The sequence below is a fragment of the Diadema setosum genome, chromosome 5, assembly GCF_964275005.1.
Source record: "Diadema setosum chromosome 5, eeDiaSeto1, whole genome shotgun sequence".
NCBI lineage: Eukaryota > Metazoa > Echinodermata > Echinoidea > Diadematoida > Diadematidae > Diadema > Diadema setosum.
In genome coordinates this window covers 26,598,005-26,617,958 of record NC_092689.1, presented here as the reverse complement: position 1 = coordinate 26,617,958, position 19,954 = coordinate 26,598,005, and the positions used below count along the sequence as shown (strand labels likewise).

At 37.1% G+C, this 19,954-nt stretch overlaps 1 protein-coding gene across 1 annotated transcript in view; it reads right to left on the bottom strand.

Moving 5' to 3' along the window:
- Positions 1-19,954, bottom strand: part of LOC140228816 (uncharacterized) — a 136,078-nt gene that overhangs the window by 102,465 nt on the left and 13,659 nt on the right. The window contains exons 6-8 of the mRNA XM_072309089.1: positions 12,561-12,602; positions 11,791-11,832; positions 7,205-7,246 (exon numbers count right to left, since the gene is read on the bottom strand). Coding sequence (XP_072165190.1) covers positions 7,205-7,246; positions 11,791-11,832; positions 12,561-12,602 — 126 coding nt within the window. The remainder of the gene's footprint in view (positions 1-7,204; positions 7,247-11,790; positions 11,833-12,560; positions 12,603-19,954) is intronic.

Sequence of the window (19,954 nt, the reverse complement as noted above, 5' to 3'; positions counted from 1 at the left end):
TGGTCAACACAGCTATGATTCAAATCTTACCATCAATATCCTGCTGAAAGTACTTTCCTAGGTGTTAAAGGTAAGTTTTTCATTTGCATCAAAGCAAAAAGTAGGCATTGGTAAAGTAATTACTGCTATTCCGCATGATGCATACTGGTCTTAAGACGTCTTGGACTCGGACAGTTCCATTCTTTGTAGTTTTTAGTAGTAATCACATTCAGCAAGTACTTTCAACTATTTTAAAAAATAAGTCTATGTTGAAAGGAAATGCATTTAATCCCTGTCTCCATACGATGACTGATTGCCTACATCACAATGTATAGATTCCTTTTAACAACAGATAACCAATTACTGTCATGGTTATGATATCTGGCATTAAAAACACAAAGCAATTTCAAAATATTCTAATCCTATTCAATTTTGGAAGGAATAATAATCAGTCAGCTCATTTGACATCCCTTTGTCATATGCAAACCTTAATATGTATGTGCACTTCCTGCCTCCCATTCAAAGAATGTGATGCAATTCTATTCTGTTGAGATCAAAGGAGCCAAAATTGTTGTCAAGCAAAATTTAGGCAGACCAAGGAGCTATTGTGTAATAGCTCCTTGGGCAGACAATGACAATATTGATACTGCAAAATATGTCTATTGTTTCTTCCAAAATGTAACAATGTTAAATTCAATAAGGCAATAAGAAAGAGCAATGGACTGGTGTGTGAAAATGAAATATCCCAATTCATTGTTATACAGTATATAGTAAAAAGATACATGTATATACAGTTGTAGGTACATTAAAACTTACACAACATTTAAAGAAAAAAATGTAGTAGAAGACTTGACGGGTCTTTAAATGTACTTTGAAGGGTAATGTTTACAGATAGGCCCTGATCATCATGTAGTAATCACACTGCAGTTTAGAGATAGAAAAGGATACATGACCGAGTACCATGTACATTGATAAAGATTCCAGAAAGAAGGTAAACTTTGAAGAGGCCTCATATGAGCAACAAAGAAGATAACTCAAGAGAGGAGAAAGATAAAGGTGTTTAAGTATGTGAAAATCTATCTTTACATCCTCGAAAATGAGAGTACAGATTTATTATGAAAATTTGTCTGAATAGTTCATACAATGTACATGCTAGGGATGAAAGGAATGGTTCATCCTCAATTATTTGAAAATATACTTGGCATTTTATACTATCATCGCTAGCTCAAGTACCCTATCGACAATACAATCGGATGAAATAAGTGCTATACTACATGACCATAATAATGAGCCTTTTACAATCCAGTGTGAGGTCAGACCGTTCACACTACTGGTGTGCTTCCTATGCAATCACAGCAGGTATACTCCCCATATAATAGTCAAGAGGCATTTAATCCTAATTCTGCATAATCTTGGCCCTCTAAAGAGGTGTGAACAATGTAGGCAGTTTAAGAAGTACATGTGTGGTCACCAAACAGGAGATTTGAAAAGTCAAACAAAGCTTAAGAAAACAAACACCTCTGTGCTGCAGCTAAACAGGAAACACCTTACTATCTGTGTGTTATACTGTCCCAAGAGTTTGTGTTTAAGTTTTTAAATCGCATATTTTTTTTTATATTCTTCCTTATAGGGTCATGTCACCAGACAGAAGTAACAACAGCACTAAGACTTCGACAGCACTCTGCAGGATTCAGAATGGCATTCATCTCTGTGAAATTCAACATAAATAGGCATATGGATACATACAATTACAATAGTAATGTACTCCTGTGTGCACTGGATGAGAATGCTTCTGCTATTGCCATAGATGAATGTGCTTACAGCTAGCAGCAGCAGTACCACTGCTCCTCAGGAACATTAGTAGAAATGGCTCAATGTGATGTGGACATCATTTGTGTCAAATGATCATGGAAGCTATACATAAAGTATGGACAAAAAGTGCTAACAGACTTAAGTTAACAGTGTGGGATTCAAATTTCCTTGGCTTGTAAATAAACTGTTTGTCACATATTATGTTTTGGAAGCTAGATACTCTGTAAGTAGAATCACATCAGCTCAAGGCTTGCCTAAATTACTGCACTCAGCCCCACATTTTCATATGTGTATAAATACATTTTACTGGCCTGCCAAGCTGCACCAGGGAAAGAAGTATCCTTTTGTATATTTCTTCTGCCCCCCCCCTTTTTTTTTTTGGTGGGGAGAGGGGGGGGGGGTTGAAATGGTGCTCTAAATACATTTGAACTAGATGTATGTATTCAATAATATTTGTTTTGTTTTGTTTTTGTTTTTGTTTTGTTTTGGGGTTTGTTTGTTTGTGTGTTTGTTTGTTTGTTTTGTTTTGTTTTTTTTTTGTGGGGGGGGGGGGGCAGCCCAAAATTAATATTGCATTGTTTTGTGTGTTTTTTGTTGTTGTGTGTGTTTTTGTTTGTGTGTGTGTGTTTGTGTGTGTTTGTGTGTAACAGGTGTCTAAGATGGTTTAGCCTGAAATTTTGGTGGCCAAAAAAGGAAATGAGTACTGGTCCAAAATAAGACCAACAAAACAATCTATTTTCTATGATAGTTGCTTGCTTTGGGGACAACAGATAACTTTTTTCTTTTAAATTGATGGTCCACAACTAATCTACCTAAAACCAGGCTACTGGTCCACAGTTAATTTTCGACCCTGCATACTGCATATGGACCTGCAAGCAAGAGTTAATTATCCTAACTTGGTTAAAAACTTTTGAGTACCTTTTTCTATTTCAGTGTTGAGTAATGTTATCCACAGAGAATAACTTCATCACTTTCTGAGGCCACTTTAAACAAACTCAAAATGAAAAAACACAGTTCAAGGCTCTTCTTTTCTTAACAATCATGCATTCAATTTTTTCAGTACTCTTTTTGTACTGGAAATCAATTGAAGTGTGCCTATCGCTTGACATGGTAAATTTGAAAAGTCTATTTATTTAGTGTATGTTGCTCCACATATTAGAAGCTTCAGTTACACTGCATGCTTAATACAGCCATGTAGACTGCGTCTGTGTGTGAAAGACAATATTATGAGCCCTTATGTCTCCATCAATAACATTTTTTTTACAGCAATTAATTAAGACCATTTCTGAAAGACATCAAAATATAGAGCATGTAGTTGGCCTATTTCTTGCCGAATTGAGTAGTCTTTTATACAATTGATCATACAAATTTGATTCATACAAATGAAGTGAGTATAGTATATGTATCACAGGCATGGCTGTTCTCTGATTTGAAAACTATTCAATCACATGCAATTTCATATATTTTTCTATATTGGTATAAGATTCCTTTCAAACAATTAAAAGTGTAGCATATCCCACGTTAATATGTCTGAACACCTATTACTACTTTTATGCAAACTATACATTACAATTCTTCGCAATAGTTTTTGTTTCATTTTCTTTGCTGATGACACTTCTCACACAAAGCTGGGAAGGTTCAGCAAAATCCAAACCTGTTTAACTAGGCAAGTTTGTCAAAAGACAAACCTGAGCAGCTCAGCAGATTCATCAAAAGCTGAACCCGGGGCAGCTCGGCAGGTTCGTCAAAAGCCGAACCTGTGCAGCTCGGCAGGATCGTCAAAAGCCGAACCTTGCCAACTCGGCAGGTTCGTCAAAAGAAGAACCTTGGCAGCCCGGCAGGTTCGTCAAAAGTCGAACCTGGGCAGCTCGGCAGGTTCGTCAAAAGCCGAACCTTGCCAGCTCGGCAGGTTCGTCAAAAGCCGAACCTTGGGAGCTCGGCAGGTTCGTCAAAAGCCGAACCTTGGGAGCTCGGCAGGTTCGTCAAAAGCCGAACCTTGGGAGCTCGGCAGGTTTGTCAAAAGCCGAGCCTTGGCAGTTCGGCAGGTTCGTCGAAAGCCGAACCTTGACAGCTCGGCAGGTTCGTCAAAAGCTGTGCAACTTGGCAGGTTCGTCAAAAGCCGAACCTGTGCAGCCGCTGGCAGGTTCGTCAAAAGCCGAACCTGGGCAGCTCGGCAGGTTCATCAAAAGCCGAACCTGGGCAGCTCGGCAGGTTCGTCAAAAGCCGAACCTTGGCAGCTCGGCAGGTTCTTCAAAAGCCGAACCCTGGCAGCTGGGCAGGTTTGTCAAAAGCCGAACCTTGGCAGTTCGGCAGGTTCGTCGAAAGCCGAACCTTGACAGCTCGGCAGGTTCGTCAAAAGCTGTGCAACTTGGCAGGTTCGTCAAAAGCCGAACCTGTGCAGCCGCTGGCAGGTTCGTCAAAAGCCGAACCTGGGCAGCTCGGCAGGTTCGTCAAAAGCCGAACCTGGGCAGCTCGGCAGGTTCGTCAAAAGCCGAACCTTGGCAGCTCGGCAGGTTCTTCAAAAGCCGAACCCTGGCAGCTGGGCAGGTTTGTCAAAAGCCGAACCTTGGCAGCTCGGCAAGTTCGTCAAAAGCCGAACCATGGCAGCTCGGCAGGTTCGTCAAAAGCCGAACCTGGGCAGCTCGGCAGGTTCGTCAAAAGCCGAACCTGGGCAGCTCGGCAGGTTCGTCAAAAGCCGAACCTTGGCAGCTCGGCAGGTGCATCAAAAGCTGAACCATGGCAGCTAGGCAGGTTCGTCAAAAGCCGAACCTTGCCAGCTCGGCAGGTTCGTCAAAAGCCGAACCTTGGCAGATCGGCAGGTTTGTCAAAAGCCGAACCTTGCCAGCTCGGCAGGTTCGTCAAAAACCGAACCTGGGCAGCTCGGCAGGTTTGTCAAAAGCCGAACCCTGGCAGCTCAGCAGGTTCGTCAAAAGCCGAACCTTGCCAGCTCGGCAGGTTCGTCAAAAGCCGAACCTTGCCAGCTCAGCAGGTTCGTCAAAAGCCGAACCTTGGCAGCTCGGCAGGTGCATCAAAAGCTGAACCATGGCAGCCCGGCAGGTTCGTCAAAAGCCGAACCTTGCCAGCTCGGCAGGTTCGTCAAAAGCCGAACCTTGGCTGCTCGGCAGGTTCGTCAAAAGCTGAACCTGGGCAGCTCGGCAGGTTCGTCTAAAGCCGAACCCTGGCAGCTCGGCAGGTTTGTCAAAAGCCGAACCTGGGCAGCTTGGCAGGTTCGTCAAAAGCCGAACCCTGGCAGCTCGGCAGGTTCGTCAAAAGCCGAACCTTGCCAGCTTGGCAGGTTCGTCAAAAGCCGAACCTTGACAGCTCAGCAGGTTTGGCAGAAGACCAACATTGACATATCCAGCTATGACTGATGCAATTCTGAAAGAAATGAAGGATAGATTTGTTAATTCCATTTTGTTTATGCCGAACCTTGCACCACAATTTCAGATTAAGATTTAAAATTTCGATCATTTGTAGACTGATTTTCCCATTTTTTGAGCACCTATTTTTAGCAAAATCAGTCAAATTTTTTAGACTAATGTAGAAAGTCTATTTCTTAAATAGAACGGGTTTATTCTAGGATAAAACAGAATACAAGGAGTGCACTGGCAAAATGATAACTATGAGAAATAACATTGGATGATTTATTGAAGTAGCTATCCAAGTAATATGGTTGTAATGGTCAAAGTTTATCCATGTAAGTAAAACAAAACAAAGAAAATTTAATGTAGAAACTTGTGGCTGCTTAGCAAGTGACTTACATTCCACAAATGATGAAAATGAGTATATGATAAGCCTAAGTTTTAATACATATTCTGATTTCTTGCAAATCTGATTAAAATTGGTGATACACTACCTTTTGGAGTGTCATAGAGCTCTTCCTGTTTGATAGTATTAACTGAAAAAAACATTTAAAGTTTTTTTTTTTTTTAAAGCATTCATTCAAACCCAAAAGATGATGAAGTTTCGCTCTTTTTTTTTTTTTTTTTTTTTGGGGGGGGGGCAATTGCAACATTATGCAGGTGCATACTGCATGAAATAAGAATTTACGCTTTCCTGGCCAATATCATAATATTGTCATTCTTTTTTCATTTTATGTGCATTCAAATTCATATGTTTGAGTTTGGTGTAGCGACTCTGATCAAACAATATTTCATGTTTAGTGTTCTCATATTTGTTTTGTAGGCACCCAAATCAATGGTCATAAAGTTCAAATTTGGATGTAAGCATTCAATTTTGTGTTTGTGCATGCATTTCCAACTTTGTGTATTCAAATTAGTGTGATAGGCTGGGTATGCACTTAAGAGCGCATTCAATTTCATTTTTGAGCGATCGATTTTTCACAACCGAGCATTCAGTTTTGTAATTCACACATATAAGCAAGAGTGATTTTGTGCATTTAATCATTGAATATGACTTTCCTATTTTATCTCCAATTTTACCATTATGATCATAATTTTTTCATCTGAAAATTTTTTCTTTCTTTTTTTTTTTTGCTCAACAATCTAAGTAAACTTCAATATTAATCCTTCCTTTATCATTATTGACAAGTATGTTCTTTTTGTGACCATTAATGTACATCTTTATTTTCATCATGATCATCATATTGTTTTTGTGATCTTCATTTTACATATCTATTTTCATCTTCATGTGTGATCCACATAATAGATGTTTTTCAATTTGACAGACACAGCAAGTACGATCTAATTTTAATGCTCCTATTATGAGCTTGTTTGCCTATATGCCAATTTGAATATTAAGAATAAGTTACCCACAGGTTGAGACAAATTTGAATAACATTGCTGAAAATGTACACGTACATACATTAAATGAATTGGAATGCACAAATACACAAATAGGTTGCCACAATGGTTAATTTGAATGACAAAAAAAAAACACAACAAAACGATTTTGACGAGATTTGGCGCATTTGGCGAGAATGAATGCTTCTAATATGAAAGTGATTGACAAAACAATGAAATTGGCTGGAAAACCTATGTTTACAACAATCTCAGTTTTCCCAAATGCACTGAATTTTATCACTTGGAGCACAAATACTGTTCACTATTTTCCAACAGAAAGATTAGTAACTTATGCACTTGATGTTCTCAGAACAAGTAACCATGAATGCACCAGTGAAGTAATAACAATAAATGAAAAAGGATTTTTCTTTTTAAGTACACATAATGATAATGCACTCTGACACAAAACGCTTCCTCCTTGCATCACGATAAAGTACTCAACCGATTAAACCAGTTGGAGAAAAATGCAGTAATATATTAAAGTGGGAAGGTTCCTGGTGAGGTACTGCCACTTGACCCCAAGATAAAAATTGCCGATATCATACCGCTTTCCCACTGATACAATGTATAAACGGTAATGAGTGTAAAAATTCCAGTGCTGTCAATCTTACCATTCATGTCAAGGTAGAATGGTTCACTCTGCTCTTTCACTTCTACGTAGGAAGGAGAATGCGGAGGAGCATGGAAGAGTGGAAGAAAAGGATGAATTGCAGGTGTGACAGGTAATGGCCATCAATAACAGAGCAGGATTAAAATGAGAGATAGACAGACAGAAAAAAAGAAAGAAAGAGAAGAAAGAGGGAATACCACAGAGAAATTCACACACAAAATTGTCTCACATACATTATGTTTGTCAGGAATTTTCCCTACTGAGTGAAAAGTGGAGCATGTTGCAATGCTTTTGTCCCACTATGAGATTCGACGTAGTCAACTCCCATTACAATTATAAAATACTTATATAAACTTCAAGCAGGACCCACAAAACAAAAACAAAACAAAACAAAACAAAACAAAAACATTTTCTTGGGCTAAACAGTGAGAGATTCTTCAAATTCCTCATTCTATGTTGTTTAGATACTTCTGGTAGTAAAAGTTCCAGTCATTTTCGGTTTGGAGTGCTTCATCTATGCAGGGAGGTGGTCTCTCTCCACCTCCCTGATCTACGCATCAACCTTTGCTGTATGACTTTAAATTCAAATGTTGCAATTTTGAAATATATGGAGATAATTTTGTGGTGCAGTGACCACTACCTCACATTTCTCATGCTTCATATTCAGTCTTTTCTTACCAGTCAATAGACACGAACTCCCATGAAAATGAGGCTTCATTATAGACAAAATAATTCCATTACAGTGAGACTGAAATACAGTGATTGATATTTTCTAAGCCATTGTTGAAAGTATACAACATATTACGTATCTTTAGTGCGCTCTCCAGTTTTGTTTTGCTTTGTTTTTTAATATATCACGTACATGCACAAAAGCTTAGTGCAAGCATTACTTTGGCAATATAACAATTAATATAGTTTCAATTAGTAGAGCTCTTCAAATGATTTGTTTCGTGTGTAGAACTTGATTTTTGTGATGAAAGACCGATGTGGCTTCGACTCTTAGTTAATAAATATTCAACATTCTCAGCATGTTCTCTGATGTATCATAAAAACTATGATCAAAAGTGTTTTGCCTATGTTCTTTGACTTGTGAAGTGATTCAATTACAAATTTAGTTTGCCATTAAATAGGATATCACTTGCAAAATACATTAACACAATTTTATATTGAAATTCTACTGTACATGGAAATTCAACTTTGCAGTAAAGCCTTGTATGGGCATTTACACATTTCAACTACTTTTGACTATTTGAATAAAACATTTTCATATAACTTAACAAACAAAGCACAATATAATACATATATATATATATATATATATATATATATATATATATATATATATACAAATAGATGAGATGGTCAGTGATAATCAGCCAATCATATTTCACATAAGTCACACAGTCATTTGACATCAGAGTTATGCATTTGTAAGTCATCAAATGGGCATGTCTTATACCATAATTGCAAAACTCCATTCAAAGATGGCACTTTCTTTCTTTTTAAACACTAGAGTGCAAAACTTTGTTCACACCTATACCTCAAAATAAGAACTGTGAAGAAGCAATGTAATCCAATTCTTCCACAAACAAAAAACAACATGAAGCAGACAAATACCAGCCAGCTTGTGCACACTTGGGGAAGAAGGCAACTGATACACCCCCATTCATATGGAGCATTTAGAGCGCTCCTGAGCCCCTCTGAAATCTGTATGAACAGACAGTGTGGACCTGGAGCACTATAAAGTTACAACCCTCTCAAGCTTAGGCTCAGGAGCGCTCCTCAAGTACCCTAAACTCTGTATAAATGGTGACCAACTGAGAGTGCTCCTGAAGTGAAATATGGCGCTAACTGTGCATACAAGTTAAATGTTAGAAGTTCCAGGGCACTTGAATGCCACCTCGACAGTTATGCCACTCTCAGCCACTTTATGTGTGGTCTCAGGGAGCAGTTATTTTCTGTATGAACAGACACGGAGGGGCGTAAGTCGAAGCCTTTCAGGAGTGCTCCTGGGATGACTTTGTGTATAAATGGGGTTTTAGGCTGCATTGATTGGACTGTATTAGTGGGTGTGGGTTCATGGAGATACTTCTGCATGGGCCATGGAACTGTTGGGGGGGGGGGGGGGGGGGGCTCCCTGCCCTTCTTACCCCCCCCCCCCCAACACACACACACACACACTTTGGCCTCATTTATACTATTATATAATATTATATATATCATATAATCATATCTCCACTGACAGCAAGAACTTTTTTTTTTTTTTTTTTTTTTTTTTTGGGGGGGGGGGGGGGGTCATCTCCAGATTCAGCAGTCTTTGTTGTATAGAGGTATACAGTGTGTCCAAGATAGGAAGAAACGGGTATGTACCATTGTAGGTACAATGGTACTTGTGGCAATAGCAATAGCAGTTGTAGGAGTAGTGATAGTAGGAATGACGGCATTAGAAGCTTAGAAGTGGTCTGAGCAATACTAGTTAGTGCTGATTGCATGAACTTAGTTGTTTTAAACTAGTTAGATGTAGCTCGATCATTGGGTTTTAATTTTTCAGTGTTTAGCAAAGTAAACAAGCATACAGATAGATACTTAATCTTTAACCCATGATATGAAGTATATCAAAACTTTGCACACAGCAATGAATTACTCTGGGACAAAACAGAATACAAGGAGTGCACTCACAAAATGATAACTATGAGAAATAACTTTGGATGATTTATTGAAGTAGCTGTCCAAGTAATATGGTTGTAATGGTCAAAGTTTATCCATGTAAGTAAAACAAAACAAAGAAAATTTAATGTAGAAACTTGTGGCTGCTGAGGCAGTGACTTACATTCCACTAATGATGGAAATGGGTAGATGATAAGCCTAAGTTTTAATACATATTCTGATTTCTTGCAAATCTAATCAAAATTGGAGATACACTACCTTTCGGAGTATCATAGAGCTCTTCCTGTTTGATAGTATTAACTGGAGAAACATTTAAAGTTGTTTAAAATAAACATTCATTCAGAGCCAAAAGAAGATGAAGCTTTTTTTCTCTTTTTTTTTTTCCAATTGCAACAAGCAAGGTGTTCAGACGGGAAAAAAACTTTATATTAGAATGGTATAGATATACGATGAATTTATACATCTGAACGCTGACCAATGAAACAACGTACAACGAAACGATGGTCAGAGCATCGTTTCGAACTAAAACTCAATAACGAATCAGCATTCCATCATGTCCATTACGCATTTGAACGTATGGCGACCATAGAACGGTATAACTGGGCGGGGCTTAATGGAGTGCGCATGATAGGTGACCCTATACCTGTCGCTCATGACCATAACAGCATGCGCAGTGAGAAAATGCATGTCTATACGACATTTTCCAGAACGGTCGAGATAAGCATCTGAACTGTTTGTCGGCTATACAATAATTCTTTATACATCGTTTCTTTATCGAGTTTTGATATAAACTGGCTTGCGTCTGAACAAGGGGAAGGACGGCACTGGCAAAACAATAACTATGAAAAATAACGGTTACCTTGGGTAATAGAAGTAGCTACCCAAGTAGTACGGTTCTAATGGTCAAAGTTCATTCATTTATGTCAAAGAAAAGCAAAGAAAATTTAATGTACAAACTTGTGGCTGCTTAGCAAGTGACTTACTGTACATTCAACTTTAATATGAGAATGAGTAGATGATAAGCCTAATTTTAATACATATTCTGATTTCTTGCAAATCTGATTAAAATTGGATATATACACTACCTTTTGGAGTGTCATAGAGCTCTTCCGGTTTGGTTGTATTAACTGGAAAAACATTTAAAGTTGTTTAAAATAAACATTCATTCAGAGCCAAAAGATGAAGTTTTTTTTTCTCTCTCTTTTTTTTAAATTAAATTGCAACAAGCAGGGTGTTAAGGGCAAAAAAAAAAATCATAATAGAAAGGTATAGCTATACGATGAATCTATACGTCTGAATGCTGACTAATGAAACAATGTATAATGAAACGATGGTCAGAGCATCGTTTCGAACTAGAACTCGATAACAAATCAGCATTCCATCATGTCCATTATGTGTCTGAACGCATGGTGACCATAGAATGGTATACCTGAGCGGGGCTCAATGGGAGTGCGCAAGGAAAGGTGACCCTATACGTGTCACTCATGACCATAACAGCATGCACAGTGAGAAAATGCACATCTATTCAACCATTTCCAGAACAGTCGAGATTAGCATCTGAACGGTCTGTCGGCTATACGATAATTCTTTATATGTCGTTTCTTTATCGAGTTTTGGTATAAACTGGCTTGCATCTGAACAGGGAGAAGGACTGCACTGGCAAAATGATAACTATGACAAATAATCTTTGGTGATTATTGCAGTAGCTACCCAACTAGTATGGTTGTAATGGTCAAAGTTCATTCATTTATGTGAAACAAAAGTAAAGAATGTTAAATCTAGAACTTAAATCCAGAACTGGCTGATTAGCCAGTGAATTACATTCCACTAATGATGAGAATGAGTATATGACAAGCATATTCTTAATCTTATACATATTTCCATTTCTTGCAAATCTGATTAAAATCAGTGATACACTACCTTTTGGAGTGTCATACAGCTCTTCCGGTTTGGTAGTATTAACTGGAAAAACATTTAAAGTTGTTCAAAATGAATATTCATTCATTCAAACCCAAAAGAGGATGAAGTTTCTTTTCTTTTTTTTCTGCAATTACAACAATATAAAGGTGCATACTGCATGAAATATAGTATCTGGGCTTCCTGGCCAATTTTGTAAAATTGAGTTACTCACATGTTGAGGCAAATTTGAATAACTATTGCTGAAAATGTACGAGCATTCAATAAATTAGAGTGCACAAATGTGCGAATGAGTTGCCACATTAGTTGATTTGAACAACAAAAAATTATTTTCAATGGCACATTTGGCTAGAATGAATGCTTCTAATATGAAATTGAATGACAAAATAATGAAATTGGCCAGGAAAACCTATATTTACAACAATCTCGATATTCCCAAATGAGCCGAGTTCCTAAGGACTCAATCTTATTACAGGGAGCACAAATATCATTCTCTATTTTCCAACACAAAGATTAGTAACTTAATACGTACTTGATGTGCTAAGAATGAGTAACCAGGAATTCACCTGTGAAGTCCTAACAATGAATGATAAGAGTTTTTTTTTAATGATAACACACTCTGACATAAACTGAGTGTTTTCCCTTTGCATCAGGATCAAGTATTCAACCTGCTGATTTGACAAGTTGGAGAAAAAAATGATCAGCAATATAAGAGGAAAAGTACATGGTGTTAGGAGTTAAGAGTCTAAAAATTCTGATGCTGTCAATCTTACCATTCATGTCAAGGTAGAATGACTCACTCTGCTCTTTCACTTCTACATAGGAAGGAGAATGTGGAGGAGGATGGAAGAGTGGAAGAAAAGGATGAATTGCAGGTGTGACAGGAAATGGCCATCAATAACAGAGCAGGATTAAAATCAGAGATAGATAGACAGTCAGACAGACAGACAGTCAGAAAGAAAGAAAGAGAAAAAAGAGGGAATACCATAGAGATATTCAAACACAAAATTGTCTCACACATATTGAGTTTGTCAGGAATTCTCCCTACTGAGTGAAAAGTGAAGCACAGCTTCATATAGTACAGTCAAACTCGGATACCTCGAATTCGTCGGGACTGAAGAAAATGGTTCGACGTACGCGAATTTCGAGGTACGCGTACGTCGAATTTTCTTCGACTTATCCGATGTTTATCGATGTTCGACGTTTATCGATGTTCAACATGGTGTCTGTTATAGTGCCTACTGATTGTTTGCATGCTTGTCAATTTGAATTGAATCAACTTTTATATGAATGAATTGAGTGAAAATCGGAAATGAAATCAAAATTTCAGAAATAAAGATTTTGGTGACCCAATCGCGCCACTAAAAAAAATAAAAAATAAAAAAAAATCGGATGTTTGCCTTTACTTTTGAAAATGAACAGCGGTAACAATCGCCTACGTAAGATGCTAAAATAAATGTCAGGGGTTTGCGTTTAATTGTGGAAATGAATGACGGTAATATTCGACTTGGTATGATACTAAAATAAATGTCGCATGTTTGCTCATACTTTTGGAAATGAATAACGATGAGACTCAGCTCCGTATGGTGCTAAAACTAATGTTAGATATTTGATTTTGCGTTCGGAAATGAATAAGGATAACATTCGGCTCCGGAAGATGCTGAAATAAATGTCGAATTTTTGCTATGACGTTCGGAAGTGAAAAACAATAACATTCAACTCCGTACGATGGTTAGATAAATGTTGGATGTTTCCTTATACTTTCGAAAGTAAATAGCAATAGCATTCGGCTCCGGAAGATGCTAAAATAGATGTCAGATGATCGTTTTTATGTTCGGAAGAAAATAGCAGTAATATTCTGCTCCATCATGTCCATATGATGCTAAAATAACTGTCTGATGTTTGCTTTTAAATTTCGAAATGAATACATTCAGCTGCGTTTAATGGTAAAATTAATGTTTGATGTTTGCTTTGACGTTCGGAAAAGAGTAACAATAATATTCAACTCCTGACAATGATGAAATAAATGCTGGATGTTTACTTTTACGTTCGAAAGTAAATTGATAACATTCAGCTCCGGAAGATGCTAAAATAAATGTCGAATGTTTGCTTTGATGTTCTGAAGTGAATAACAATAATATTAAACTCCGTACGCTGATAAAATAAATGCCGGATGTGTGCTTTTACGTTCGAAAGTAAATGTCAATAGCATTCAGCTCCGGAAGATGCTAAAATACATGTCGAATGATTGCTTTTACGTTTGGCATGTTTGGAAGTGAACAGCAGTAACATTCTGCCCCATACGATGATAAAAAAATATTGGATATTTGCTACGGTACATTTCGAAATAAATATCAGTAACATTCAGCTATACGTTTCATGGTCCAAAATGTCTGATGTCTGCCTTGACGTTTGAAAATGAAAAACAGTAACATTCGGCTCCGTGCGATGATAAAATAATTGTCAGATGATTCATTTCACTTTCGGAAGTGGACAGCAGTAACATTCGGCTCCGTTCGACAATGAAATAAATGTCGGATGTTTGAAATGAATAACGGTAATATTCTGCTCCGTACGATGCAAAAATAAATAACAGATTGTTGCTTTAACATTTGGAAATGATTAATGGTATTAATCCGCTCAGTTAGATGCTAAAACAAATAGCGGATGTTTGCTTTCACGTTTGGAAATGGATTAGGATAGTATTCAGCTCCGTAAGATTCTAAAATGAATGTCGGTTGTTTGCTTTTACATTTAAAAATGAATAACGGTAACTTTCGGCTTTTTACAATGCTAAAACAAATGTCGGATGCTAACAAATGTCAGCAAATGCTCCCATTTTCTCATTTCAAACGTAAGTTTTGACCTCCTCAATATAATGGGCATCAACTTTTTAAATAATCTCTACGCCTATTTGTCAAATCTTTAAACACAGAGTAAGATGATTGAATTTTCTATTCATTTGTTTTAGACATGGGCATCTGTATCACTTCAATAATGCTTAATATTAATTTGTCTATGTTTAGTAGGACCGATTTAGTTTTTCTATAAATGTTTTTCCTGATTTTTTTTTTTGGTACCAGATTTTACTTTCGACCACCAGAAAATAAAAATCAATGATATTGGTGGCCCGATAAAACTTAGTGCGGAGCCCTGTGTATTCTATTCTTCATTGTGATTGGCCTATACTTCCAGATTTTCATAATCGCATTGCTGGGGGAAAAAAAAAGTTTCAGTGCTTGCGTTCTCGGGGAAGTAAACTTCGCGAAAGGCAAAAAAAATAATAATAATTTAAAAAAAGGCACTACGAGGGAGATTGATGTTTTGACAGTGGAGCGTGATTAATGGCAAAGATATAACTGTCAACGTAAGCAGGTGCGCCCCGACGGTTGAGAAATCTACGCGCACGGTATGACTGTCTCGATCAAAAATCAAAACACAGTGGTTAAAGAAAAGCAAATGATGGGGCAGCGCGTAGTGCTATCGTAAAGCACTCCATTGGCACGGGTGCTATGTGCATACCATGTACGTGTGTTGGTAGGTGTTGGGGATTTTCCTTGTCAGCTGCGTATCGGGTGTTTCTTCTTGGGCGCGCGATTGTTCTGGTCTCGGAATATGTACAATCGAGTGTGAAAACATTTGTGACATGTCTTCACTGTCAACGCGCGCTTAATCGGAGATGCTGAGTGATGTTTGCAATTTCGATTCGAGCAACATGCTGGGAAAAATAATAAGTTAATTAAGATCGGGACATTAGATTTCCCTTCGAGGTAACCGAACTTCGAGTTATCTTTTTCGAGCTACGCGAATTTTAATACACGGAAACTCCATCGGAACAATCGGGACTTTCATTTTGCCCCCGAGGTAAGTGATATTCGGCTTATCCGACGTCGAGGTATCCAAGTTTGACTGTAGTAATAATTTTCTCTTGGATATTTTTACCATGCCTTTCAGTACTTTGATATTTTACGGTAAAACGGTCTAACTCGAAGATAGCCCGTTTTGCCGTGTAAGACATCACCGATAGCACCGATCTTTTATCTCTATCTTAAGGTAGAAAAAGGATCAGAAATATCTTTTAAAAAAGAAGTTTTTGAGACAAGCCGATGTCACCAATGGAAAGAGCACCTAGAATTAGGTAGATTCTGAAGTATTCACGAAAAGTCACAATTTGTCAAGATAGACCCTTTTACCATGTGATGGCCGCACTATGAGATTTGACTTAGGCAACTCCCATTATACAATCATAAAATACCTATAACTTCAAACAGGATCCACCAAATACGATTATGCAGTGCTTATGAAAATAAGGCTTCATTATAGATAATTCCGTGAAAGAGTGAGACAAAAATACAGTGATTGACATTTTCTCAGCTGTTGTAAAGATATATGACATATATCTTTAGTGCTCTCTTCCGTTCTGCTTTGTTTTGTTTTTTCAATACATCAGGTACAGGTGCAAACAGATTAGTGCAAGCATTACTTGGGCAATATAACAGTTAATATAGTTTCAATTAGTAGAGCTGTGCAAATGATTTGTTTCAATGAGTGAAACTTGATTTTTGCAATGAAAGACCGATGTGGCTTCATCTGCCATGTGATATGTTTCAAGTCTTGACCCTTATGCTACAGTCACACACGGCCGGATTTCGAACCGGGTCCATAAGGAATTAAAACCGTTTTAACCCGGTTTGAGCCGTAGAGACCCACAGTGACCTGCATCTTAACCCGTGTTAATTCCTGATGGATTCCGGGGGCTATGATACGGCAGTGAAAAATTTTTGGTCATGTTCAAAATTTTCTCACGGATTTTCAATTCCATATTGATATCCGAATTGACCTGGTTCGAACCGCATTGACTCGCATTGACTCACATCGACCCGCTGCAACCCACAGCGTAAAAACCCTATGGACCCTTACCATATACCGCATTGCCTTCATGCAACGGATGATGACAAGGTTTACATCCGGGTCGGTACAGTTCGAAGCGGGTTGACACCCGGGTTGATAGGGGTCGAAAAGGATTCAGCTAAGGATTTAAAAGTGGATTTTTATACCGTTCGATACGGGTCTCTACGGCTCGAACCGGGTCGATACGGTTTTTATTCATTATGGACCCTGTTCGAAATCCGGCTGTGTGTCACTGTACCATAAATTACCCTCCATTCAGGGACTAATCCGGCTCATTTTTACCTGGATCAAATCCGTTTTGTGACCCGGCCGTGTGTGACTGTAGCACATGTTAACAAGCATTCCACATTCTCAGCATTTTCTTTGATGTACAGTAAAAACTACTACAAAAACTGTTTTTCCAATGTTCTCTGACTTGTGCAATGATTCAATTACAAGTTAAGTTTGCCATTCCATAATGTAATTGTCACAGGAAATTAGTTGCAAAATATCTGACACAATTTTGTCTTGAAATTCTATTGTACACAAATACCTACAACTTTGCCATAAAGCCTTGTATGGGCATTCAAGTATTTAAAATACTTTTAAATATTTGAATAAAACATTTTCAAATAACTTGCTCTATGACATATGGTTCAAGCTACTGCAAAAATGGTTTAACCTTCCTATGCTTTGAGTGCTGAATGGCACAGATAACCCTGAAGTGCTTAATACATTGTCCAAAGTCCCTGGCATAAGATGAGTTAATAGTTTTATTGAGTTCTCAAGTGGTCTTTGACTTGTGAAGTCATTCATTGAGGAGTCTATTTACACACCATATTTTTTCTCTTTTTTGCATTTTTGGATGAACACACTTTATTTCCTTTTTCAGGTTAACGAACCTTCTGAATAATGCCACAAATGTTTGGATTGACGAACCATATATATAAAACCCTTTATACCGTACTGGTAGATGGAATTTGTGTGTTTTGGAATAACAAACCTTTGGAATGATAGACCTCACCAATTTTCAGATTAATGAACCTTCAGAATAAAGTTCATTACCCCACAAAAACATGATTCTGAACTATCACAAAATTTGTTTCACAAGCACATTAAACCTCGCATAAACCTACGACATGGAGCCACGTAATTTGTGCATGTATTAACAGCATTAGAAATTTATATATATATAAGTAGGTACTGTATATGCCATAATATTTAGCGAGACTAATTTTTCATGAATCATGACTTCGTGACAATTTTGCAAGCGGTTAAATTCACAATCCTTGAGTACGGTACTGAATGGAGAAATGTATGCATACACATCACACTCATATCAGGATCAGAGTTGATATCTTTGGCATGTTTTTAAAATTGTGAGTTCTAAATTCGTGAATAGCATCCAGCTCACAAAATTTGTGAAAATACAAACCTCGTGAAATATATGGCATGTACAGTAATCCAGTAGTCCACATCCAAGTGCCAAAGTGCCATTGTCAATGATTATGAAAATAAAAATGATAGGCCATGGTGTATACTCGGCATATTATATATATTTATTGTAAACTACTAACATGCAAACATGAACAACTAAAATGTGGAAATCAAAGTCAAACTAAATGGGGGGGGGGGGCAATGTATAAAAATACTTTCTTTCTCTCTCTCTCTCTCTCTCTCTCTTTCCCCTCTGGAAAACAAAACAAAAATATATTATTAAATTTTAATCATATGAACTGCAAAGATCCCTACAAACTGAAGCACCAATGATAAACAAAGCTACAATCACGAACAAAATGTCAGACTGAAATGAAACCAAATGTTAAAAAAAATATATTTTTTTTTCCTGAAGCCTGCAACTTTTGGACAATTGTCTTGAATGCTAATGTCTAAATAAAACAAAATGCGCTTATGAAAAGAAATTAGTTCATGCACGTGTAACTGTTACACGTGCATGTTACTAACAGGACACATGATTTGTCTTTTTTAATTCATTCTAGAAAATCAAATGCCACATAAACCATGTAATTATTTTATTTGTCTCTGTATGAATCAAAGAATGCATTTATTTTGATATAATGTCGGTTGCATGATATATCATACATGTCAGCAGCTTCATGACATTGATATATCTCTAAAAAAAGAAAATACCTTTGCTCAGTTCTATCTGTTCATGATTTCTTTAAAAAATCAAAATACAAATTTGAAGCTGATTTACTTAGCAATGAAATATGGTATAATGTATGCATTTTCACACACACACACACACACACACACAAATCCAGTATAATATGCAATTCCACGCAACCCAAATGCATAATAGCGGTATATACAGCAACTTCTTAGATATGAGCTCTATATCATAAGCATTCTGAGTTTTGCTTTTGAACTGTAATTTAAAAAAATAATAATAAAAAAAAAGAAAGGCTTGGAGGGTTATAATCACCATTATTATTCACCATTATTATTGCATAATTGATACATGCAGCTGCGGAGCCACAATACATTACTTGAAGCCAAATGTAATCATTGTAAATACCCTACCAGAGTCAAACTCCAAGTACAGCTCTTCATGATCATCTTTTACTGAGGTTTTTACTGAGGCTATTAAAAAAAAAAGAAAACAAACATCATATGATTCATATGTTTTCAACCAAAGCCCAAATATATATATATTTTTTTTTTCAACAGACATTTCAATATCTAAACACATTCTATGGCAAAAGATCATGAAGCCCATTCTAAATCAACACAAATAAATTTGAATAGATAAATGATTTAATGTTAATTAGCAATGTATCTGTTATACCATGAGAAAGAATATCAATACAACAAATTCTTATCAAATTCATTGAGCATATTTCTCCCACACCTATGGACACCAAGTTTAGCTCAAGAAACTGTGGTCCCACACATTTCAGGATCTGTGCTTGATGTCTTAAAGAAACTTCTCTTGCTCTTACTGCTCATGGTAAAGATCTGCATACTTTGTACTGGTCACTTCATTTCCCCTCATTCCCACATTCACAATCTCAAAGAACTGCTCACAACTTCATACAGTTCGTAGAGATCATAGAAATTTGATGCGGTTTAAAGACCTATCATTACTTTCAGGCAGAACAAGTAGGTGACATACTTGTATGTTGTATTCACAACTAAAAACAAGATAAGAAAATAAAAAAAAAAAAAAAAATTGGTACAGAGAGACTTTGATTAGTGTGTGTGTGTGTGTGTGTGTGTGTGATTTTTTTTTTTTTTCTGCCTCAGCAGTTTGTCC